The sequence below is a fragment of the Simochromis diagramma genome, unplaced genomic scaffold, assembly GCF_900408965.1.
Source record: "Simochromis diagramma unplaced genomic scaffold, fSimDia1.1 OVJJ01000308.1, whole genome shotgun sequence".
Classification (NCBI taxonomy): Eukaryota; Metazoa; Chordata; class Actinopteri; order Cichliformes; family Cichlidae; genus Simochromis; species Simochromis diagramma.
Genome location: NW_024386785.1, coordinates 1881009 through 1907795, shown reverse-complemented (window position 1 = coordinate 1907795; position 26787 = coordinate 1881009). Strand labels below are relative to the sequence as shown.

The following is a 26787-nucleotide window of genomic DNA, read 5'->3' as shown; positions in this document are numbered from 1 at the left end:
ATTTTTATTGAAACACATTATGATTGATTAAGATGACATGTTTCAAAGACATTCACAATACATCATCTGCAAGTTTGTTGTTGGTTATTTAAGATATTCAATCAACCACTTAATCAGCTTAGCAAGTTAGCAAGAGCAGAACAATAATTAATCAATAAGCAAAATATGAAATCTTTAAATTGTCACAAGTAATTAAAATCATGATAAATGACAAACTGACCAAACAGCATGATTCAAGTCTTAGTAACAAGAGTGAACATATATTAAACATATTTTAACTTCATTAAAAGGAACAGTGATGGCATCAAACAACACTTTGACATTTTATCTCATGTAAAGAAAACAAACTAAGTACAATACATTTTGTGAGCAAGCTAAAACTATGTTGCTGTTTCATATAATTTTAAAAAATATAATTCAGCTATAATTCTGGAAAACGTTCAGACTTCTGAGATGCAGAATCTCAAAGGCCCAGCAGTACTTCTGGTGCCAGCTGCCTCAGGAGTTTTTATGCAGTAACCCAGTCTGCTCATCTATCACTGTATACTTTAGATCAGCCACCAAGCAGGAAAAAAAAGACTGCAATGCACTGTGATGTCTGCAGAAAAAATAATTTGTGCTGACTCGCTCTCGATTCAAGATTTTTACAAATCCAGTATCAGGAAGCAGGAAATGTCACTGCAGAGCCATCACGCCCTCCTCACAGCCTGATCCAGCTCCTCCCTGCTACAGAGCAGTGCACGCCAGGATGGCCGATCGGAGCAGCTGATAGGAGAGGAGGTGGCAGCAGGGACTGAGCTGACATGGCATAAAATAAAATAGAAAGTTCACAAGCAGCCATACATACATACCTTACACATACTGTATATATATGAACTAGTTATGCATATTTTAGATTTGCATTTAGGCATATGTATTCGATAAATAATCGAGAATCTCTGCACCATAAATGTGCTATATGTGTTTTTATTGTCTGTGACATGTTGATGTCAGGTTGTCAGTATTGCTGCTGTCAACTGTGTTCTGTACACTGAGAGCAAGGGAATATCTGGAGCCCCCCCCCACTAAAACACATAATAATGTGTTTTAGATAATTGAAAGGCTGATTTTATTGAGCTCTCTTTTACATCTTTGTGATTGCTCCTTAGCACTTTTCATGCAAACAATAAACAAAGCCGGGGTTCAAAATGTCAACATCTGGTTCGATTTCCAACAAAAATACCCATAATCCGGAGAACTGTTCACCTTCCTGCTGCTACACTCCACTTTTCTCTTTTATCCAGCTGCGGTATTTGGTAACTCGGGTGTAGACACCAGGTCTGAAACTTAGAGCACAGCCTTTGCCCCAGCTCGTCACGCCTGCCAGGAAAAAACGCCCATGGGAGTTGGCGACAGACAGGGGCCCGCCGGAGTCACCCTGAGAGTTAGAAAGAAGAGTCACAGGAGAACTTGACATTCAGCTCATTTAATTTACTGAGAAATATCTCTGACTGAATCCCAACAAGCATCACAATACAAACCATGTGAATTTCTGAAGGCTTTTACACACTAAAAACTGATGTTATTTTGCTGGAAGGATTTGTGGAATTTCTTTTCTTGAACCAGGCTCGATTTTCTGATCCGAATAATCATATCGCTGATTTTGGAAATCAGATGAAGCTGCCAACAAGAGCTCACACTGCCTTGCAATGTGTACGACAGCTTTACTGCTGTCTTTGCCAAAAAGTGATTTCTGATGGTTGCAGGAATTTAAGGTCTTATAAATAACTTGTTGACCTAAAATCTGTCAAAAATAGGTCAATCACATCTCTCATGAAGAATATCAATTAGCCAGAAAGTGACTTTTATATATGCTTTAATTATCCAGGTAAAATTAACATTGGCATTAAAAATGTATTTTAAGCTTACTTGAAGTGATCAAAAAAGACCTGGATTGATGAGAATATGGGTACAAATAAAAAGAGAAGATATTTGAAGAATATTATGAATATTATGAAGATATTTCAAAAACAGACAATTTCTTTGTTTTATATGTAACCCTGTCATAAATCTTTTTCACGACAGTCTTTTTACTGATATAAGTAAATATATCAGACGTAAAAAAGAAAAACCCACAGAAAACCATCGGAAATCACTTTTTGGCACAACACTGGCAACAAAGGAAATTTCTACAAATCAACTACAATAATTTCTACAATCAAATCAGTCGATCTGAGTCGAGTCGAGTCGTGGCCAGTCGATCAGAGTAGGCACTAATGAAAAGGTGCTAGCAACCAGATTGCAAGCATGTGTTAATGGTTTGTACCTGACAGGTATCCACGCCTCCTGAAAGGAATCCGGCACATAACATGTTATCTGTGACCCTGTAATACAGGAGGAGATTACACAACCGCCTGCTGAAGATCAGAATTTCCGCCATCTGGAGGACACTCGCTGAGACACCTGAGAGACAACAAGATCAAATCATGTAGAGCTTGTGGATGAATAACAAAAAAAATAGATTCTGTTTGTAAAAGTTTATATTAAACCAAACTACCTCCACAGATCTGCTCCCACTAACTACTCAAATGTTTGTCTTTCTCATTATTTTATTCAAACTCATCACTTCCAGTGTGGAAAGAGCTTTGAGACGGGCAGTGTTTCAGTACTTCTTTATTATCATCTCACCTCCCTGCAGGGTAGTCCCCCAGCCGGTGATCCAAGCCTCTTGGTCTGAGTGGAAGTAGTAGGTGGAGGAAGGCAGGCAGATGGGTCTGATGTGCTGGGTTAGGCTGACTCTGGTGTCCAGCTCCATCAGAGCGATGTCATTGTCTTCAGTGTATCTGTTGTAGTACCTGTGAGCGATGATCTGCTTCACACCCCTCTTTACTGTCCACTCATTGGTCTGGTTCTGCACATGGAGGCCTAAAAAGGCCTCCCATTGGTCAGCATGAGAGAGCCTATATCAATAAAACAGACAAGGCTGTAAACAACTTCTTTAACCTCAAATCTGGAATTGAATTTAAAATAAAATACTGAATTAGATCAATGATTATTAGCCATTCAGTGAAAAGACTAACTGTCAGGGATTCTAACAGCTCGTCCTTTTACTGAATGGCTAATCATGTAAATTAATAAATAGATCATTTTAAATTTATTTCTACTTATATAAGGCATCTTTACTTTTACGTGGTTTTAAACAAAGCATTAAAAGGATTGAGGAGAGACTTGCATAGCCTCTTGTTTTTCTTAGTATTTAATGATGGCACAATAAACTACCTTTTGCCTTTAATAAGTCACTTTTGTATAATTAGTTTAAATACTCTCCGAATTCTGTTGACACTGTAAAACTGTCAAAGTATGCTAATGTTAGAACAATGTTTTGAACTGTTCCAAACTCAGAGTAAATTTGTTTGTTTGTTTGTTTTTTTACTGTCTTAAAAGTACAGAGTTTGTCTCCTGAATCCAAATTGGGAGTTGGTTCCCACATAAGAGGTGGCTAAAAGGCTCCGACTCCCATTCTACTTTTAAATATCCTGGGAACAAAGGTAAGCCAGGAGTACAAGACTTAGGTACCTGATTGTTCAAGACTTTAGGCAATTGTTGTTCTATTTCCCTGCTATATAAATAAAATGAAATTGAAATGAAAGTTGAATTGACCTTGTGTGTGATTAGAAGGATTTTAAATTTGATTTTGGATTTAACAGGGAGCCAATAAGGAGAAGCCAGTACAAGAAAGAGATGCTCTCTAGTCCCTGTCAGTGCTCTTGCTGCAGCTTTTATGATCAACTGAAGGCTTTACAGGAAGTTTTTAGTACCGCCAGATAATAACGACCTACAGTAGTCCAGCCTAGAATTAATAAATGCATAGACTATTTTTTTAGCATCACTCTCAGGCAGGATATTTCTAATTGTAGAGCTACTACTGCAAGAAAGTACTCCTACATTCCTGTTTAACATACACATTGAAGTACACATGGTGGTGAAAAATTCCAAGATTCCTCACGGGAAGCCATAGGAATGCCATTTAGAGAAAGTATACAATAATAACTAAGAATTCAAAAACATAATGGGGTTCTTAGGATAGAGTTACATAACCTCCACATATTATTTAATATAGTCCACTACTTATTGGCAGTGAAAGCCCTTTTCAAGGCCATATTAACAGTGTCTGTCACACATGAATTGTTATAAAAGGATCTGTGACTGGCCTCAGACTACAGACTGAAACCTTACCTGAAATAAATTAAGCTGATCTGTCATTCAAGGTCATCTTCTGAATCTCGTTCAGTGTGTCTAAATGGCAATCATTAAAAAACATTTTTGTTTTTGTGACAAAAAAAGCATCCAAAGTGAGGCACATTGGATGCTCGGGGTTAAAATTTTGGGTCTGAGATGGAATTTCAGACGACACAACCAAAGAGTGAGAACTGGAATTCCAGGTAGAGAAAACTAGCATTGCACTGGAAGCTGTCTAGAAATTCCAGAGTAGATGACTATGAACGAGAGACTCAGGCAAGGTTTTAAAATTTTAGATGTCTGATCATGGATCCAAGTACAATCAATGATCAAACATCTGAACACTACTAAACACTCAGTACTTCAGATGGAGGAGCTCCTACTTGTAAACTGTAGTGTCTTGGACACAGTGGGCAGCAGTCAGCAGCCAGCGGTCACTCAGCACAGAGGCTCCACACACGTGTCCTAGCCCCTTGAAGTGGAGGCTCACTTGCCAGGGCCACTCACCCACACTAGCTGACTGACCTCCCACGATACGAGTGCTACTGTACAGATTCGTCCCGCAATCTGAAAGCAAACACAGATCTCAATGTCCAAGTAACTAGAAAAGTCACACTGCAACCATCTGTGGGTGAGTGTGTGGTAAACATACCACAGTTAGCCTCGTCAGAGCCGTCCTCACAGTCCTGCACTCCATCACACTCTGGGTTCAGTTTACTGATGCAGAGTCCATTACTGCAGTGGAAGGTGAACGCTGAGCACACTGAAGCTAAATGAAAGGAGACACACATGATATCAGTCCCTAAGAAAACTCTAATCTAACATGTCTGTGAAGGTTCTCAGTCATCCAGGTCATCGTAGTCTAAGGAGCTTGCAAAGAAAAGTTGCTTGAAGATGTTTCACCTCTCATCCGAGAAGCTTCTTCAGTTCTAAGGGTCAAATGGTGGAGAGTCCCAGATTTAAACCCAGTGGGAGTTTCCCCCAAAGAGGGACAAAGGACCCCCTGATGATCCTGTAGCTAATCACATGAGCCAAGGTGTGAAAACGGGTGTGGGTCACAATCAGCCAGGGTTTCGAGTGAGCTCATTGTGAAACCTGGCCCCACCCTATCATGTGATTTCCTGAGGTCATATGGCCCAGGGTGTGAGTGGGCGTTAAGGGGTCTGGGAAGGGATCTTAAAACTGGATTTCCTGTTCCTGGAGACAGGAAATATACCAAGTGTCTGCCAGGGGATCGAATCGGCAACCTTCCGGTTACAGATGAGCTTCCCAATCCCCTGAGACACGGTCACCCTATATACGCAGGTCACCCCAAACGCCTTCGAAGCTTATGTCTTCTATATTGTGTGATGATTCATGTGCCGAGTTGATTTTTTTTTTCTATTCTCAAACTGATCTCCCTGTTGGAGCTCAGTCTGGGGGAGTTCTTTTTTTTCTCCTCGTCTTTCTTCATGTTGTGCATTTTCCATTGTTGTAACTTTCTGACCTGTCTTCCCCATGTGATGTTTGTGTAATGTATGTATAGTCGGAAGGAATTCCTGCGCTGAAGACACCCACAACTGTCGTCTACAAACTTTGCCGGCTCCTGATGATTACCCTCGTCAGTGGTCCACTACTTAACAGTGTGTGGCTGAGCTTCAATCGACACTGGATCTTTGAGTGACCTAGTCAGTACAGCCCTGGCTCTGATATGAACCTGTCTTTTGCTCTTGTCTGTGTGAACGCTAAATTGATCATCATATCCTGTTTTATTAGGAACCTGAAAAGGAGTGTGTCACAGGAGAAGAGCATTATTGTAAATATCGAGTGTTGGGTTTTCATCTTTCACACCATGGACCACGAGCACTGTGCGGGAGTCGGGAGTACCATGAAGAAGTCACGTCTTTGGAAACTGTTACATTATTTATAATGAATAGTGAGTAAACAAACTAACTGTCACTAACCACAAAGTCCTGCATTTGGGTCCTGTTCGTGCCCTGAACCTGACATGGGGAGGTAGGTAGGTAATTGGCAGGGTAGGGAGGTGGGCAGGGTGTTGACATGCAGTTGTTGCTTGTGAAATGAACTATCAGTTGTATGTCTGGGACTTTTGTATAAAGAAAAGAAAAACTGTTCTATAGATAAAGTTGGGGGGGAAGGATTCTATCAGAATATTTACTTCATCTTCTTTTAAACAGGCTTTATGTAGCTTTTAGCTTTAATCCACATTTTTTGCTAAACCTTCTTTAACTCCTTTTACACAAAGAGATCTTTGATGGTTTGGACTCACTGCAGTTGAGCTCATCACTGTTGTCTCCACAGTCATCCCTGCCGTTACACTGCAGAGTCTTCTTGATGCACCGGTTGTTGCTGCACTTGAACTTTCCCGGACAAGCTGACAAGACAGAAAAAAAATCCCTTCATCTATTTACCTAGTTCAGAGAATGCTGCAATCCTGTAATTAAACATTTATAAAATAAATAAATAATTCTCTTTAAAATGATTTGGGTTCAGGCCTCCTCCTGGCATCTCCACCTCTCTGCTCATTACTCACCTGTCACAAGATCTGCTGATTAACCTACCAGTTCCTAATCGGGTCATTATGCTGGTTTCTTAATGAGGAAGAAGACTCTCCGTCCTCATCAGATTATTGCATCAGCCAGGAAACGTGTCTGACATCTATCCTGTTCTCATCACCATCAGGCTCTGTTTTGATTTTAACCTGTGTTTCTGTGCAGACTTCTCAGCATTTGGATTCCTGTGATCTTAAAGCAGCTGTTGATGTGATTTGGAGCTATCCAAGTAAAACTGAATTGAACTGAACTGTATATATCACCCAAGGTGATATAAAAAACCTGCAGGACACTGGCACTCGAGGCCTGGGGTTGCCTACCCCTGATTTAGATATATATATGCCCCACACTGAATGGATTGGCGTGTTTCTACCCTTTGTCAAGAGGAATGGGTCTCCACCAAATCCCAGTTGTGATAGGGACTGCATTTGCCATGAACGAGGAATTCCTAATAAGCATGGGACAAAAACTTGTGCTGTACAGTGGTAACACTAATTGTCTTCAGAGCAGTACATCAGGAGTTTAAATCCCAACCACTAAGGCCCCCAGGCTACACATACCAAAGCTATCCAAAGCCTACTTCAGTATATGAGAAAGAAATATATAAATGAAGCAATGCCCGCTCGGACGTTGCCTATATTAACAAGATCCACATCAGGTGTTGAGGGGCCACGGCATGTTAATGAGTGGCTACTGGAACCAGGTTATGGTTCCAGTGGACAAGCTATGAGAAAAGGGTATTATCAGAATGCTACTACACCAGTTACCCCTATGAAAGAGATTACATGAGGATTTGGGACCTATGAATTATTTAACGCCACAATTTACACTTACATTCAAACAACTAGTTGCTCACTGTTCCAACATCTTAAGAGTCCATAAGAAGCAACTGCTATTACTTTCTATGAGGTCTTCTACTAGAATATCTGAATACTGCATTACAGACAATCCCCCTCTGGCAGCACCATGTGGAAGGTCCTGTCCATTTGGCTAGGATAAACAAGCACATGGCTCAAAAATGAGCAGTGCCCAGAAAGGAATTGGCTGAAACACCAGAGGGGCAAAACACCATCTGCAGATAGCACATTCACTTCCTTTCAACCTGTGCACTGCCTGGATTGACCAAGAAAGCCTATGAATTAATGCGTCACACATTGGTGGCCACAACTGCCCGTGTGCTTAATGAATAACTCAGGCAGCAGAAACCCAAGAATGAAGAGGAGCAAGAAAGTGAACCATCGTGAAAGGACGGGCCCCTGTATGGCATGTTATATGGCACAGTTATATTTGTGCCACAAAACCAACCAATCACAGACTTGGATGCAAAAAATTCTGATTGGCTGTTTTGGTCTCCAGTCAGCTCACTAGCCACTGTAGCTAAACCCAGGCAAATATCCCAGAATGCATTTTGTCCAAAGCTCAAATGAGGCAGTTGTGGAGGAGTTTGAAATATTACTCTTTCTGGGTCACAACATAAACTGTGTTCATTTCTTCACTCAAAATAAATGTCTGCTCAAAATGCAACAATTTAAAAATTTTTTTTTTACATATGCTCTGAATAGTGGCACAGAAATAACGCCATACTCCACAGATGCTCGACCTATTACAAAGCCATGATTTTGGTTTACTGCGAGTGATTTTATTTATTTTTTTTGTTAGTATCCAAGACACGTCACACACAAAGCAGAGTCACAAAGAAAACCCGTGTTTGTGTCTGGACTCACTGCAGTTGATCTCATCGCTCTTATCTCCACAGTCGTTCCAGCCATCACATTGAGAAATCTTGCTGATGCACAGGGTGTTGTTGCACTGGAACCTTCCTGGACAAGCTGATAAGACAAAAACAAAAATCATGTCATCTCTTTATGTCATGGTACCAGAATTTTAGGCTTCTGCATTCTATTTTTCGCAGGATTATCTTTAGTTTTCTTCTTAGTCGTTATCAAGGTTTCTGCTTTGGCTCCAGTTGTGATTATGATAGTCTGTCTTTCAGTAACACTGCTTCTCCAGTAAGAACCATGTATTATGAAGTCTTCTTTCTGTGATTTTTCCTTGTTTAATCGCTTCCTTCTTTATTTTGCCAACCCTAGTCACCTGTGTTTAGTGTTCTGTTTTATTTTGTCTTGTTTCCCTGATTAGTTTCAGCTGGGTTCCCTCGTGTTTCCTGGTTTTTCAATGTTTTCAATACTTTCCTTTGTTACCTTTTGGGTTTGGATTGCCTTCAATCAAGAGTTGATTTAATTTAATCCCTGCCTGACAGTCTGCATTTGGGGTCCTCATTCACACACACACACACACACACACACACACACACACACACACACACACACACACACACACACACACACACACACACACACACACTTTACATCAACTCTGGCTGAATGAAAATATTTGTGCTCTGAAGCTTCAAGTGTCACTGAAAATCCTTCAAAACTGTTTATCAAAATATCAGAAGTCTATGAAAGCTGCTAAATCTGCCTTCTTGTCTGGTCTTATTTTGACCAATTGCCACAAGCCTCGCTCCCTTTGTGAATTTTTTTTTAAGGTATTTTATTGATAAAATTACAACTTCAAGGGCCCAGCTTTTATCGGTACTCTCACATCAAGTCCCAGTCCTAAATGCTTTGCTGTCTTTCAGCAGTTTGAGCCTGTATCTCTTTCGGATGTAGAGGAAATAATTGATCACTTAACAATCTCCATTCCCCATATGATATTCTTCCTGCCCGTAATTTCAAGGAAGCGCTGAACACTATTGGGCCCTGGATTTTATGTATATTGAATGCCTGACTGTCTTCAGGTTGTGTACCGTCTGCCTTCGAGCATGCTGTTGTACAACCTGTTATTAAGCAGACCAATCTTGATTCTAGTGTTCTTTCAATTTAGAGGCCAATTTCTAAACTTCCCTCTTTGTCAAAAATCCTGGAAAAGTAGTATGTAAACAACTTCTTAGATACCAGTGGTATTAGTGAAAAGTTCCAGTCTGGCTTTAAGACCAACTACTTGATCTAACCTTGATCAAAGAATGTTATTGCACTGCTGAGTCTATTCAGTCTTCTAAATCTCACTTAAAGACTCATCTTTTTACTTTGGCTCTGACTTAGGTTAGTTTGACTATCATTTGGCTGGTTTCTATGTTTTTCTTGTGTTGCTGTTGTTTTGCTGTTGGTAAATGTGTCTATTTTTATTGGCTCCTAACTTGTCAAGCACTTTGATTGCCATTGTTGTTTTTAATTGTGCTATATAAAAATGTTTTGATTTGATTTGATGAAATGAAATATTTAGAAATTAAATTTCTGCTTTACTCACTGCAGTTTTGTTCATCTGTGTTGTCTCCACAGTCATCAATCCCATCACACAGCCAAGATTTGGGTTTACAGTGACCATTTTTGCATTGTATCTGAGATGCGTCACATGCTAAGCAGAGAAACAAATTGAACACAACAACAATAAAATGCTACAGACTGAGAGTGATTTACAGTTTTTTTGAGGTCAATTCCAGTTGATATTTAACCTGGATTTTTTTTTTTGCTAAACCTTCTTTTATTCTTTTTAGACTTCATACAAAGAGATGTTTGATGGTTTGGACTCACTGCAGTTGATCTCATCGCTGTTATCTCCACAGTCGTTCCAGCCATCACATTGAGAAATCTTGCTGATGCACAGGGAGTTGTTGCACTGGAACCTTCCTGGACAAGCTGATAAAACAAAAAGTCCCTTCATCTATTTGCCTGGGTTGGAAAATGCTGAAATCCTTTTATGAAAATGTTTTTTAAAAGTCCTCTTTACAGTCAGTTGGGATGAAGGCCTCATACTCAGCAGTGAAACCCTGGTCAACATAGGAGGAGTCCGAGTTAAACGTAATGGTCACCTCGTTGCTTTTGATGGTGATCACTCTGCTGTTTAAGCCATTGCCACACAGCCTACAACAAAAAAAGAGATACAGACACACACTGAGCTGTCTGTCTGTCTGAACAGACATACATACACACACAAGTCCTAAAATAGTGTTTTCAACACAGTCTAGTGACAGGGGATGAATAACTAATACTTTCAGGTAGAGCACATACAGTGTGATTCTGTTGAATAACACAGAACAATACTCGTCCAGCTACAGAGAAGCTTCATGACCAAACAGCCAAATGTATAAACTCAAGTTTGTTCCTGGAATGTAAATTTGAGCCAGAAATCTGAGCTACAGACCCCTCAAATAGATTCAATCAGTCATAAGCTCAGGTACTTAAATCCCCCACCCCACCCCCCCCACTCAGTGTGCGATATCACTGATCACACTCCACCTCACAATGCACCTGCTCCTCAGAGGGCATGTATGTGTATGTATATATATGTAAACGTGTATGTGGAAATGTGTGTGTGTACATATGTACGCATGCATGTATGTATGTGTGTGTATGTATGTATTTATGGGTGCATCCATGCAGGTGTATGTATAACTTGTACATATCTTTCTTGTGTACATTTGTCTGTGTTATTGTGTAAATACGTATGCTTTTGTGTACTTCACACACAAACTGCCTTTCATTGTTTTTGTAACAATGGCAATAAAAAGCTATTCTATTCTATTCTATTCTATTCTATTCTATTCTACATGTTGAACTAGTTGGATGTGAGAGAGTAACTTCTTATTTGTACCAGAAAGAACACAGCTCCAGTAATGTAGCCAAGAAAAAACAAAAGAATATGTGACTTTTTCATGCAAAGCATGACTGCACAACTTACTGATGTGTGGTTCAAAGGTTAGAACTGAGTCTAATTTTACCCTCTTTAGATTGTAGCAGTTGGCTTCACATTAGCATGTATGGGGAAGAATTTCAAAATTGTTCATGTAACTTTCAAGTAATTTTTCAAGTGGCCTCGAGCGAAAGCTTTGCAGGCATGAAGAACAATGACCCATGAACCATTCAAGTATAAAAAAGGGATGGGGCAATGTTGTGCCAACACATAACCAACTACAGTAATTCTACATTAATTCTGATTCTGTGGTCATCACCCAGTGTGCCAATGGTCAGCACAAATGCAGTAAGACAATTTTTTTTTGTTTTAAGCATGCTGTCAATTCTAAAATAGGAGTTTTTCTACACCTGGGTCTGTATGATCTCAGATATTAGGAAAATCCTTTATATGGTCACCGTGCGCACACAGCTGTGCCTGTGGGCACACAACCTCCATCCACCTGCTGTTCCAACATTCTGTTTGTGAGCATCAGTTCATTAGTAAAAAGTTGGCTTTTTAGAGAGGAGCTTGTTTCAGACTGCGCTTAGAGGCTACATCAAAAGCCCATTATCAGATAAATTATTATTATATGAATCAAAGCTACTCTAGTCCAGTCCAATAACAAAAGATTGAGATGAAAATGAGCAGAATAAATCAAATTTAAGGCAATGTTCACAATTTGAGTGATCAAGTCATAAAACTCTTCTGACACATTGACTTGTGGTCTTTATTTGGGACTTGCTGACTCAGAACTCTGCAGTCTAAATTTTGGACTCATGCAATCCCACCACTGACACGGATGATGTACAAAGTCAGTAAAAGGAGGCATAAACTGATGCTTACTTACCTTTCACCGTTGATGTCAACGTAATCATGGGGGCAATGCTCACTTTGATTTCCCACAAAGAACTTTTTGAAGTCAACCTTCACAAATTTTTCCTTTGCAACCTGAAAATCAAATACAGCTCAAATGTAATTATTAACTGAGAAAATGTTGTGAAAATGAATGTCAAGGTCATCACAAATCTGATGTAGATGATAGCAACCCCTTATTCATTTTTTTATTCTTAATTTTTTAATTTTTAATTTAAATGAAATTAAAATAGGATCTTGAGGACTTACCTCGATGTTCCACACACATGATGTGCTTGGAGGGTAATTGGAGGGAAAAAACGGTGAAGAGAACAAGCCTTTGTCTTCAGTCATTGTGCCACCACAATCTGAACAACAGATAGTTCATCACTATACTCAGCTTCCATCTATTAAGTTTCTAATATCACAAGAATCAGCAGAAATGTCAGGAGATGGCGTTTACACTGACACAACATAATCCTGCAGGTCCACTGAATTCTATTTCCGTACACATTCAAGTGCATAATCCCAGTTACAGTGACATGTTTTTGTCAGTGTGCTCTAGTTTATGGGTTTTTTTTATTGAATAATTATACATTTCTGAGAATGCATCAGTTTCTTGGAAGACAAAATTACACATTAATCTATGTATATAAGTGCAATATTATTTTCATGAAATTCTTTGAGACCCAGTGAAAACAATTGTTTCTTTTTTTCCTTAAAAAAACAGGAAGAAGTGATAACTGTTCAAAATGTGTCTGCATTTACTTAGTTTAGTCACAGGAATCTGGAAGTAGCTTGCTTTGAAGCCAGGGAAGTTTTTCTCCTCATTTGTGACCAGCGTCAGTAACATGACGTTTCCAGAGATGAAGGATAATGATTTTTGAGGATGACCACACTGTCTGAGAAAAGAACGGATATATTAACTTTTACAGAGGAACTTTAAAGATGCCTGAAAGGCCTGTTTTATTTCTGATAACACAGAGCAGTGATACCACAGTCCTGGGGCTGGATGCATGTAAAGATGTGAAAAAGAAAAAAGAAAAAACATCCCAAGCATTTATAAAGGAAGAATGTGTCATAAAAATACACAGCTCTCCCATATAGCTCAGACCAGATCTACACAGTTTGGTTTTTAAGTTATGCAGGAATTAAGGTAGCTTACCAAACTATAACATTTATCTACATTATTACAAACTTAGCGTTCAAAAACTTTTTTGCAAACAAATCCAACAATAAAAAGAATGAGTGTACCTTTCTGCCTTTTCCCATACACATAGCTTTAGCTGTGAATTTGCAAAAATTCATGCATCCACCCCTGAAGTATATCTGCCCATCAATGTAATAAGCTAAAATCTCAAACACACAGAGGTAGATGACAGTTTAAATTCTGGGAGAGGGATTATTTGTCTCACTCTGTCAGAGCACGTTTCTCTATGGGAGCCAGCGAATCATAGGCTTTGATGAAGTCGTGCTGACAGTCGTCCTCCAAGATCAGAGTGTGGAAGTCGAGCCTAACTCGGTGGCCCGGGTCCGCACGAAGCCTCCACTGCAAGTTGAGATTTGGAGGATAAAGATAATAGGGAAACCCTGGAGAATGAACAAATCCAGGGTTTCTGACGTGGATGTCGAAGAACATCCTCTCTGAAAATACATTGAAAAAAGTTCTTGTTTGACCCACACCAGCACTACCATGAATGCATCACTTTTTTTTCCCCAATAGGATATGAAGATACAAGCTTTTATATTTTGCAACCTATTTACCTCCATAAACAGACTTCTTTACATTTTAATTTTAATAAACTTGTATACTTTACTACACAAATGCTTGCAGGTAAACCAGTTCTCACCAGTTAATGGGGTCCTGGCCAAGCGTTGATCTATAGCTGTGAACACAAAAATACATTTATTAGGACACCACATATCAGTTCTTCACTACTAACTCAAATTTCATGATGCTGAAAATGTTCAGATAAATACTGGTGGAATTTTCTTTTTTAATCGAATTAAGCGAAAACGGAGACAATGATGCATTTTAGTCATGTGATGCAGTCATGTGACCAATTAAACTAAGATAGCGGAGGGCATTATACAACAGTTGTTTTGTTTGCTCTCCTGTTAAAGATTAATATGTCTGCACATGCTCCAGATAGCTTTTCTTCAAATTCTTTAACTCTCACTCGCTTTTGCACTTTTGTACATTTGTGATACTCACAGCAACATCTCCACCTCATTGTTAGTCCATTTAAAAAACTCAGTGCTTTTTCTCAACATTTTGCTGCAACGTTTCAAAGAGCCGGAAGGCAAATAACACCACGCTGACAGAAATGATGCAGGCTGAAACTTCTTGCGTTTCACGCACGTGCAGGACTGGGACGTAAGTGTTTTCGGCCGTTTTAATGTGGAAGCACAACTCTGTGAAAACGATTGAAAACGATAATGTGACGCAGAGCGTTTTCAGGCAAAAACGCTGTTTTCAAATCTATCCGGGCTGGTGTGGACGTAGCCTGAGACCCCATTGCCTTATTAGATACAGTGCAGCAGTCTAGCAGCCACTAGAGCAAATCCAGTGTTTCAAAGACTTCAAAGTTTCTCACCACTGGGAGACAACAGTGATACAGAAATAGATATGTTATTCTAAGTGGTCTCCAGCAAACATCAGTGTTGCATGTACCACACACTATAAGGCATTTTCAGCAGTCGTACAACCACTTAGGAATCTCTGTTATATTCTGAATCATTTAAATCAACTAAAATCCCGCTGTGAGGGAAGTGGATACCAGAAGATCTCAGATATATGTTAACTTAACATTTTTTAAAAAGTAAATATGGTGCTTTGAGTTCAAAGGCTCATATATTAACCTAACTTAGATCATTCCTGCACTTTTCAGAACTTTTGAGATGATTGAAGAAATGTGTCCTCTTATGGACTATGTGCATCTTCCTGTCTCATGCTGCCATCTGTTAGTCACTGCCGAGTCATATACCTGTTGGAAGTCTGAACTACTTCCTTGACCAGAACGACCTCTTGACCAGAAAGCAACATTTACTCCAGGAACTCATTTACAATGGCAATTGATTGGGTAACAAACCACAAACAAACCTGTAAAAGAGTGTAAATTGCATGGATCTATGAGCTGTCAAACCTTGTGAGATGATGCTGCTGATGTTCAGGGTGTCACTGGGTTTCAGCAGCCCTTGTCCCTGTTGGCTCCATTCACTTTCTGCTGGAGGCTCCAGAGATTCAATGGCTTGATCCACAGTGGTTTGCTGAGGGACGGGGACATCAAACTTCGACTCATAATACACCACAATGCTGTCGTCACCGCTGTCACCCTCACTGCTCCACAAGACACAGAGAGGATTTATACAGACTTTATTTTTAAAGTGCCCCACTGAACAAGAGAGTTCAGTATTTTAGGTACAAACCAATCCACCATATTAAAACCAATCATCGAATACTCAGATGCAAAGGACTACAGCTCAGCGTTTAACACCACAATACCAAACTGGCCATATTTATAAAACCTAATTTATGTATTCAAAATATTAATATGTGCATTGCTGGTAAATATGGACCCAATTTTGAATACCCCTTCTTTTTTCATACCTCCCAGTCTTACACATGTGGTTTTAGTGTCAGGGTCACAAGGTTAGGTTTAGGCTGAGGTTTATGATTAGGCATTCATTTCTGATGGTTAAGGTAAGCGGCTAAGGAAAGCATTGTGTCAACGACAAGTCCCCCCTAGGATAGCAACACCTGATATGCGCGTGCGTGTGCACATGGCTGGGCATGGCTGCCCTCTGACCACCCCGGGAGGCCATTGCATCTTGATCCATGTCACAGTTGCACCGACTCTAATGAACTGACTGTTGATTCAGCACCTTAACATCTTCAACTAGATAAGCTGATCACAGTGAACAAATGACAAACACACAACATTTAACAGTCAGCATGACACCATGGCCCCTGACAGGCAGTCAAGTTTCTGTTTCACAGTACCTGAAAGCCTGGACGGTGTTGCAGTTGAAATATTTGGCCAGCATTGAGTTTTTGAAGTAAATCAGTTTCAGCTGAAAGAGAAAAAAGTCACACATCATTGCAGCGACTTCCTTTAATTGCCTCAACAAAGACAGAAACACACAACAGAGGAAGCCACAGGTTTGTGATAACATCAAGATTACAATACAGATTCATAGCAAGCAGTCATTTAGCAAAATGAACCATGTTGTAACTGAATCATTAGGCAGTTAACCCTGCAATTTAATCAGGCCTCATTGTGTGGATATATACATGAACTGCTTTAATTCTTTGTGGCACAGATTAAACAACAAGATCTTGATCCATCTCCACAGGATGGCATCACACAGTCGCTGGAGATTTGTCACAGTGACATGTGAGACTGTGCATGTGACAAAGACCAGTTGAGACCAGTTGACTACTGTGAAGTCAATGTCATGTTCAAGAAACCAGTGACATGGTGCAGCCACGAGAAGTTGAGTATCATCATCGAGCCCAAAGTGTACCAACAAAATATTCCCTACACCACTACACCACCACTACCAGGCTGAACTGTTGACACAAAGCAGGATAGGGCCATGGTTTCCTGCTGTTTACACCAAATACTGACCCTACCATTCAAATGCAGCAGAAGTCAAGACGCTTAAAACTGGGCAATGGAAAAAAAAAATTCATAACATAGAAAAAAGTCTCAGTTTAAAAATGTGAGATGTTTTCTGTCTTCTATTGTGAATAAAATATTGGTTTATGAAATGTGCAAATCATTGCAGTCCTATATTGTCCAGTTCTTTTGATGTTACTGAACAGCCACAGTTTCCTGTTCCCAGCCGACAGGAGACGTAGTGGATTCAGAGATGCTGTTCTGCAAACCTTGGTTGTAACCAGTGGTTAAAGTGATACATGCGATACAGCATACATGGAGAACACCCATCATGCTGTGAGTCTGTTAGGTCTCACCTGTTGGCTGACTTGAGCAGCCAGCTGAGTAAACTCTGAGCTGCTGGGGTCTTCATGCTCTGGCAGGAATCGCTGGTTGCTGATTCCCATGGAGCCGATGTAAATTCTCTGCACCGTGTCATCGTTGTGTACTGATGACACATATGGATGTTTCAATATTGAACATATAATTACCAAAATTTTCAAACAACTGTTTGCATAAAAAAAGCCATAACTAGCTGTGAAAGTCCAATTCAGAAAAGTCACCTGGTGTTATACCAATTACTCCAAACCAAGTTTCCGTTTATTTTTATATTATATTATATTATATTATATTATATTATATTATATTATATTATCAAATAAAGAAGCTGATGTGTTATCAAAACAAGTGTCTGCATGTTTTCACTTCATGGATGCAGCAGGATGAACAGGTGAAAGAAGTAAACTTTTTCAGTACTTGGGGAAAACAAAAAAAGCAATATTATAAAATTAACTAAAAAAATATATATAAAGTTCCTTATAGTTTGTGGCTGTGACTCAGCAGGTTGAGCAGGTCATTTGCTAATGACTTAAATGTTTGGTGCTTTGATTCCTGGCTGCTACTGTCTACATACCAAAATATCTTTGGGCAACACACTGAACCCTGGGTTGCTGTTCATCAGGGTGTGAATGTTAGACAGAAAGCACTTAGAAGCAAAAAAGTGCTCATATAAATGTGTGTGTGAAATAGAAATGGTGTATCTCAGTGCACAAAGTAGTAGTATTAGTAGAAAAGCAATTTAACTGTCCACTACATTTCTGTAATCCTACTAAATCAAAGTTCAGACTCTCAGATTGAAGACCCAGTTGGAATTTTGGCAGTACAATCACTAAATCTGCAAAAAAAAAAAACATCACTTAACCCTAATCCTTGTAGCCGTAAAAAATAGAAACAACAACTCCCATCATTCTGAAAAGAAAGTTCATGTGCTCTGTTAGCCCAACCATGACTGTGACATTGACAGAATGTCCTCTTGACAGCACAGTAGGACTGATATAGATTGTATAAATGGTGAATGCAGAGGTCTCCAACTCATAAAGAATTGCTGGGTCTTTGAAGGATACCTGCTGTTACTCCACTGAGCTGAACGAACTGCACACCTTTACAAATGAGTAAAGTTTAATAAAGTCTACTTACGATTAAGCGTCACCAAAGCCAGAAAGGATACTATCAGCAGACCGACTCCTATCGACAACCTTTTCTTGGACAGACTGCAGTTTGTGCAACGGTCACCATACTGCAGACAGGAGACTGTTGTTAGAGTTTGCTCAAGATGCAGATTTGGTCACTTAAAGAATCAAACAATATATTATAAGGAAGACAATGACATTGATCAAGAAACATCTTAGGACTGGAGTCAGCACAAATTGACTCAGTCAGTAACAAAGTCCTGCAAGGATGCATTAAAAGAAACACACAAACAAGGATTCTCTATGACAAACATTTAAGCTATGGAAAATATGAACTATAAGAGGAAGCTTTTGGCTGCTGGCAATGAGACAAGGGCAGAGAAAGTGAATTGTAATCGACACTTAAGGAACGTTTTATTTTATATATTTTTGTCAAGTCAGAAGTAAAAATATTGAAGAGGAGAAGGTGGAGTGCTAAGTTACTGGGAAACACTAGATTAGTTAAGGTTTGCTAGCACCTGCATCCATAAAGTGTACCGCTGAATTACACACATACAGACAGCTGCTCATTGTTACATTTCAACATGTCTCGGTCCTGGGTCGGTGACCCAGTGCTTTGAGTTTCTTGTGTCTCTGAGTTTTTGTATTAGGATCTTAGTTCTTTGTTGCCCCAGTTTATTCTTTAGTGTCTTAGTTTGGCTTTCTTGTATTCTCTTTAGTTCTCTGAGTATTTAGCCGCCCTCTGTGTCTCCCTGTTATTGTTCTCTGTGTTTCTTAGTTGCTCTGTCTCCCCTAGTCAAGTCTGCGTCTGTGTTACATTTCCTGTTTTACTTTGAAGGTCTGTGTCCTACGTGAATGTATTGAGTTTCGCTTCCCTTGGGTCTCGTTATGTCCGATTTCTCCCAGTTCAGTGACTTCAGTTAGCAGCTGTAGCTACAGCCACACTCCCAGCTTCAAGCCTTAAGAGTATCCAAACCAACAAGTGGTCTAAAAATGGTTAGGGTTATTTTTATGAAATAAAACCAGTTACTGCGACTCATGTCCACCGTCTGGATTAGTCACTGTTTTCATTAATGCTATTTTTAGGCAGCCTTCTGATGACAGCCTGAGAAATTACCCCAACTTCTCGCTATAAGTGGGCGGTTACTCAAAAGGCAGAAATTCAACCATTTCCTTCTTTTTCTTTTTTTACTTTTTGTGATTAGCGTTAGGGTGGAATAAAATGATTAGTGAGAGTCTGTCTCTTCTAAAGAGAAAACAGTGGTGAGAGAAAGACTACAAGACTGTGTGCACAGATTATTTAGCGGTGCACAGAATTTGGAACCATTAACAACATATTAATATAAAACAAGAACATCTCTGTTTTTTAATCTAAGCTGAAACCAACAAACCTGTTCCTGATGTGACATAATGGGCAGGTTAACATTACGATACTGGACTCACCTGTCTGGTACTTAAACTCTCCTGTGAACCCAGTAAATCCACAGTGTCAGTGTCCCAACTCATGGTTCCCAGGGGGCCTTAAAAAAAAACTTCAGTGTGGTTTATTGTCCTCTTTATTTTTTTATTTTTTTATTTAAAGATCAGCAGGTCTCTCTCTCCCTCTCTGGGTAGAAACCGACGGGTTTGTGTTGGTTCTTATTGGAAGCTCAGTTCTGGAAAAAGATTGAGTACAGAGATGAAAGATGAGGTTGGTGGCCTGTTCTTTAAACCGTATTCAGATTCTGATATATGTAGGAATCATCCTAATTTTAATCACATCAAATTATTAAGACAGAAAAGTCTGATCCAATCTGAACATTAATATCTCAAAAACTCTCTAAAAAGATCACATTTTCACCGCTCGTCCTTTTCTAAATAAATCTGTTTAATTTGGGACAGTTGCACTAAAAAAGTCTGAGTACCAGATGGTTGATACATAAGTCAGACCCATGTTTGGGCAAAAGACAACAAGTACCATTTTTTAAGTGGTTTTATAGAAAACAGTACAGCAGCAACAGTTTTCTCCTTTTTGTACAAAGTTTGTTTTTCATGCACTTTGACACTTTAGTTGGTTTTTGTTTTTACATGTTGCTATGATGTAGTAAAGAACAATCACAGGGACTTCATGAGTTTCAAAAACTGTTATTTGCAAATAAATAAATATTTGTCATTGGTGTCACGACCAAAACCTCTGACTGCACGCTCACACTCATTTCTGCTGATGCCCCGCCCCCACAGGATGTGTGTGGTCTGTTCAAAAAGAACTAAAAGAAAACATTAATTTAAAAAGATTTTTCTAAGAATGCTGACATGACCAGATATATATCTATTTTCTAAATGTCATCACTATTTTACCTCACACCATAATCCTTTCTAAACCAGAGCACACCATGGAAACTCATATCTGATTGTTAGCAGAGATTTTGCACTTGAGAAAAGAAAATCAATTCTTTTTAAAAAAAGATGATAAACAACAAAATGATTCTGGAAACTAACAGAAGATGAATTTCATTAAAAATCAAAACAACAATAATGCATATTAATCCAAATATAAGAGATAAATGTAGTACTGCTGTGAGATCATATTTGTATTTGAGAAGAACTCGTTTAACTGAAGATCTGATTTTTTCTTCTTTTGAAAGCTTTAAATATCCTACTTGTCCGTTGCTTCTGTCGGTGTGGGAGCAGCAGCACAGAGTCTTTAATGTTGTGTCTGAGTGCAACTTCAGCAAAAGTGATTTAAACAACAACAGTAGATTTATGTGTCAGAATAACTTAACAATTTAGTTTATTTTACCGTCTGTGGGAAAATAGAACTTTTGGCTCAGCTAATTTAAGTATCCCAATATGTCACGATGATACACCAGTATCCACAAAAGGCAGCAGGGCTGAGCACACCGCAGCAATTTTTCAACACCTCTTTTAAAGTTAAGAATTTTTTTTTCCTTCAATTCAGCCGGCGGGACAAAAAATAAACGACATTATAATATTGAGTGCGCAGCTGCAACTCAGCTGCTAAGTTGTACCTGCTCCCCCTGCACACCTTCTTCTCTTCAAACGTTTAAAAATACTGGCGACCACCAGTGCTGCCCTCCAGCCTCCTACTAGATACACCTATGATATCAACTAGTTATCGAATTCACTAGATTTTCAGAAACCTTGAGCTGAAAACCAGGAGCCAGGACGGCAAATACACACAGTCCTACCGCTCACAGAGAACTGCCTCAGAGCATGAACACTTCTACTTAAGTAATGAACACTTTTGCCACCTTTGACTATCAAACAACATAACAGACATGAAGGTTAAATAATAATAAATATTGTTTTAAAGGAAAATGAAAAGTGGATTCATTATATAAAAATGTAAAACCATTACATCAGTGAAACACGGTTCTCACTGCTATATCATTAGAAAAGAATTAATTCAAGTTGAATTGACACTTGAAGAAAAAACCTGTTTATTGCAAACTAATCTGTTCATTCAAAGCTGTGCGCTCGTGTGTGTGTGTGTGTGTGTGTGTGTGTGTGTGTGTGTGTGTGTGTGTGTGTGTGTGTGTGTGTGTGTGTGTTTTGATGTGGTTTAATCTCAGTTAGTTTAACTTCAGTTAGCATAGAGAGTTTCTGATGATTTAGTTATGTTATGCTTGCAGATCCACATTTACCGTACTTACATTTATATAGTAATGCGTAGTTTCACTGACCAGTTACATTCTTGCAGCACTTTATTCTAAATTTCAAAAACTTGATCTATATCACATCCTGTGAGGTGACAGTGCTAACTACTGTAGCAAATCTTGTGCCTCAAGACACAATGTACTTCAGTCCTTTTTTGCACCATACGTGATCACAGCTTACTATTGAGATTCCTCCATGATCGGCAAAAAGCAGCAGGAACCTTTAAACCTGCTATTCAAACGTACCTGGGAATCTGGATTAAGGTGGTGGGAACATTTCTTGGGACATGGGCAAGGTTCTCCTTGAATTCAAAAATTAATTTAACTTAATTCAATTCTCCACTGATCCATGAAACTTTGCACAGACATGGCATATTTGACCAGGACAGTATATGATAATTAATATTGCTCCTTAATGCTGAACAACAGATGTAATCATGTTAAACGCCAGATTATTCAACTGCATGTACAAAAACGATTAGAATAGTTTGTATGAAGACCAAAAAACACTCACCTTTGACTTATTTTTCAGCTCAGAGGTGTTTACGTGGTTTTCAGCTGCACACGCAGTCGGTTGTTTTAGCAAACTTCAGCAGATGTTTAAAACTGTCCACATTTGACATTTGAACCAACAGGAAACTAAGTATTTATTTAGGGAGTGACTAACGTTGAAACCAGTTCTCACCACCCACCAGTAGCTGCCAGTGTTAAAAGAACCCACAAAAAAACAAGTGAATGTGAAACTACTTTAGTAAAGCAATATTCAGCTACAGTTTTCTGTAGTACTGATGGTACAGTGGGGCAAAAAAGTATTTAGTCAGCCACCGATTGTGCAAGTTCCCCCACCTAAAATGATGACAGAGGTCAGTAATTTGCACCAGAGGTACACTTCAACTGTGAGAGACAGAATGTGAAAAAAAAATCCATGAATCCACATGGTAGGATTTGTAAAGAATTTATTCGTAAATCAGGGTGGAAAATAAGTATTTGGTCAATAACAAAAATACAACTCAATACTTTGTAACATAACCTTTGTTGGCAATAACAGAGGTCAAACGTTTACTATAGGTCTTTACCAGGTTTGCACACACAGTAGCTGGTATTTTGGCCCATTCCTCCATGCAGATCTTCTCGAGAGCAGTGATGTTTTGGGGCTGTCGCCGAGCAACACGGACTTTCAACTCCCGCCACAGATTTTCTATGGGGTTGAGGTCTGGAGACTGGCTAGGCCACTCCAGGACTTTCAAATGCTTCTTACGGAGCCACTCCTTTGTTGCCCGGGCGGTGTGTTTTGGATCATTGTCATGTTGGAAGACCCAGCCTCGTTTCATCTTCAAAGTTCTCACTGATGGAAGGAGGTTTTGGCTCAAAATCTCACGATACATGGCCCCATTCATTCTGTCCTTAACACGGATCAGTCGTCCTGTCCCCTTGGCAGAAAAACAGCCCCATAGCATGATGTTTCCACCCCCATGCTTCACAGTAGGTATGGTGTTCTTGGGATGCAACTCAGTATTCTTCTTCCTCCAAACACGACGAGTTGAGTTTATACCAAAAAGTTCTACTTTGGTTTCATCTGACCACATGACATTCTCCCAATCCTCTGCTGTATCATCCATGTGCTCTCTGGCAAACTTCAGACGGGCCTGGACATGCACTGGCTTCAGCAGCGGAACACGTCTGGCACTGCGGGATTTGATTCCCTGCCGTTGTAGTGTGTTACTGATGGTGACCTTTGTTACTTTGGTCCCAGCTCTCTGCAGGTCATTCACCAGGTCCCCCCGTGTGGTTCTGGGATCTTTGCTCACCGTTCTCATGATCATTTTGACCCCACGGGATGAGATCTTGCGTGGAGCCCCAGATCGAGGGAGATTATCAGTGGTCTTGTATGTCTTCCATTTTCTGATTTTTTCACACCAAGCTGCTTGCCTATTGTAGATTCACTCTTCCCAGTCTGGTGCAGGTCTACAATACTTTTCCTGGTGTCCTTCGAAAGCTCTTTGGTCTTGGCCATGGCGGAGTTTGGAGTCTGACTGTTTGAGGCTGTGGACAGGTGTCTTTTATACAGATGATGAGTTCAAACAGGTGCCATTCATACAGGTAACGAGTGGGGGACAGAAAAGCGTCTTACAGAAGACGTTACAGGTCTGTGAGAGCCAGAGATTTTCCTTGTTTGAGGTGACCAAATACTTATTTTCCACCCTAATTTACGAATAAATTCTTTACAAATCCTACCATGTGGATTCATGGATTTTTTTTTCACATTCTGTCTCTCACAGTTGAAGTGTACCTCTGGTGCAAATTACTGACCTCTGTCATCATTTTAAGTGGGGGAACTTGCACAATCGGTGGCTGACTAAATACTTTTTTGCCCCACTGTAAGTGGTGTGAGACAATCAGACGCAATTCAATTAATGTTCAAACCCTCAAAACCACATCATAATAATCAGATACTGAAAGTAATAGAAACATTGTTTTGCTGATAAAACATTCATAAGGCCTCCAAAGCAAAGACTAAAAACTTCAATTTACTGTCAATTTATCAGAAGATGGAACCAATGGTATCTACTACTGATATGACGATTTTATACTTGTATAAAACATTATGTTGAGTATTGGTTCATCCTTAATTTAAAAACACTGGAAAAAACCACCAGTAATTTCCATTTGCAAAAGGACTAAAAAAAAAAAGACTGGTAAATTAAACATAAAAGTTTAATTCACCAACTTAAAAGGAATTATCCAGTAGCAGCCCACTTCAGTCAGCTAATGACGAGGATGTAGTTTTGTGGTAATGAGTACATAAAGAAGGAGCTCATGACTTGTTACTGAGGAGAAGTCTTGGATATTTACCTCATAGAAGGACTAAATGATGAACTTGTACTCAATGTGATGTTATCGTTCCCTCGTGATTTTATTTTTTTGTCGGATATGTTCTGTTGCCATGTTTGTATATTCTTTAGACCTGTACTCGGGTTTTTGAAGACACCTGACCAGGTTCAACTTCTCAAACATGACGGAAGCCGGACCACATCCAGTGGTTTTTAAGTGGAAATACCGCGAGCGACTCTGAACCAAAGCACGGCCTAGAAAACGAGCAACACGAGGCATGCAAGATGCATGCAGATAAGAGTCGGTGCACGGCAACTTCTCGTGATCAGTTCAGATCTTCATGACAAAGGAAAAAAATCTGTAAGAACAAAAGTAATAATAACAGGAAACTAAAACTAACAGAATAACATTAAAAAGTGAAAATTACAAATTAAATCATCGTTCTTAGAGTGAATTAACTAATGTTCCATGACATCTGGATCCATCCATTTTTTCCCTTTTTAAATATGGTTACACTGCTCAAAATAAAATCTTTCCTCTCCACGCTGAGGTTTTCTCAACCCACCTAAAAGATGTAATCTTTCTAGAGAGTCCTGAGTATATCCTGGGCTTCCTTCTTGTAGGGCATAGAGGTGCCCAGACCACTTCACCTGGCTCCTTTTTATGTGGAGTAATAGCAGCTGTATTCTGAAGCCCTCCCAAATGACCAAGCTCCTCCCCCTCATCTCTTAGGGAGAGCGCAGATGGACTCCTAAGCGCTTCCTCTCTGGGTCTTAGGTGATTTCACTCAGTTGGTCACCTCATAATTACAGAGCTGAATTACAGAATAAAACAATCCTAACCCAGTGTACAGTGAGAGATCCTCTTAATTATTCCACCATACCACATTCTGCAAAAAACAAAGATTAAGGCAAAGATTCATCCATCATATCTTTTTGAACAGTATAAGCATGTCTGTTTCCAGAACCTCTGAAAGATTTGGACCACAGAGCAGTAAGACAACCACTATACATGCAGGCAGAGTCATATATAACCACCAGTCACAGCTTTTTTCTTTGCATCCACACAAAGTCCTTTTCAATAGTAAGAAATAAAGCAGTGAATAAAGCAACAATGCTGGCTGTTTTAACAGACTGTATCACTGCATTATTCATTGTGACTTTTAGACTGTATGTTTTGGTAGAAGGTGTCAGTTTGCTAGGAAGCAAATAGCCTGCAGCCTGGCACCTGTGAACAATCGTGGTTTCCAACAGGAAACTTTTTGCTTTTTGAATTTCCATTCCAGTTGCATGTGGTTTTAGCTGCACATCATTTGTCTACACCCGAACTTGTGAGAACCACACCAGCACCTTCCAAATACTCGACAAACTTTGCATTTCTTTTAAGATGCTCCAATAGAATCACTCATTATGTAGTTTATGTTTTTTTTTATTGAAAAACTGCTTCACAAAGTACTGAAACAAGTTTAAGGACTCTGAAATAAAAGCAATAATTGTGTTCAGGCAATGAGAGAAATAAAAATTGGCATTAAAATATCCTTAAAGTAGCTAAAGTACAGTAAAGGCATCGATTATTAGTATAATATATCAATAATATTAATTGTTTAAATTGTGACTGTTTATTGTAGGTTGTTAATATGAATTTCACTGTAAAGCTGCAGCTGGAGATGGCTTTAATCATTTAAGTCTGATCTATAATATTACAGCACTGTATATGAGTAGTTTTATATTTTGAATTCTGTAAAATAATAAGTAATCAAAGCTTTAAACTATGTGGTATAGACAGATTATTTAATGTCATTGTGCAAAGAAAC

At 39.3% G+C, this 26787-nt stretch overlaps 1 protein-coding gene across 1 annotated transcript; it reads right to left on the bottom strand.

The window, feature by feature from the left end:
• LOC120728042 (suppressor of tumorigenicity 14 protein-like) lies at positions 1-22913 on the bottom strand. The gene is made up of 22 exons (XM_040022712.1): positions 22657-22913; positions 19930-20141; positions 18494-18593; positions 17335-17465; positions 16360-16430; positions 15503-15696; positions 14207-14242; positions 13772-14000; positions 13125-13258; positions 12627-12724; positions 12352-12452; positions 10560-10693; positions 10364-10468; positions 10080-10187; positions 8495-8599; positions 6488-6592; positions 4871-4987; positions 4602-4785; positions 2668-2939; positions 2306-2442; positions 1246-1417; positions 1-798 (listed from the first exon to the last, which is right to left on the bottom strand). The coding sequence occupies exons 2-21, from the start codon at positions 19990-19992 to the stop codon at positions 1256-1258; spliced, it is 2586 nt and encodes an 861-aa protein (XP_039878646.1). The 5' UTR covers positions 19993-20141; positions 22657-22913; the 3' UTR covers positions 1-798; positions 1246-1255.
• Between the last annotated feature and the right edge of the window lie 3874 nt (positions 22914-26787).

What these genes read in the sequence shown, in the direction of transcription:
- LOC120728042 (XM_040022712.1), bottom strand. Translation starts at nt 19,992, where the DNA reads ATGAGTTGGGACACTGACACTGTGGATTTACTGGGTTCACAGGAGAGT. An exon ending in AGAGTTTAAGTACCAGACAG is followed by an intron (nt 18,594 to 19,929) that starts GTGAGTCCAGTA and finishes TCCTGTCTGCAG; the next exon opens with TATGGTGACCGTTGCACAAA. An exon ending in GGGGACTACCCTGCAGGGAG is followed by an intron (nt 2,443 to 2,667) that starts GTGAGATGATAA and finishes GTTGTCTCTCAG; the next exon opens with GTGTCTCAGCGAGTGTCCTC.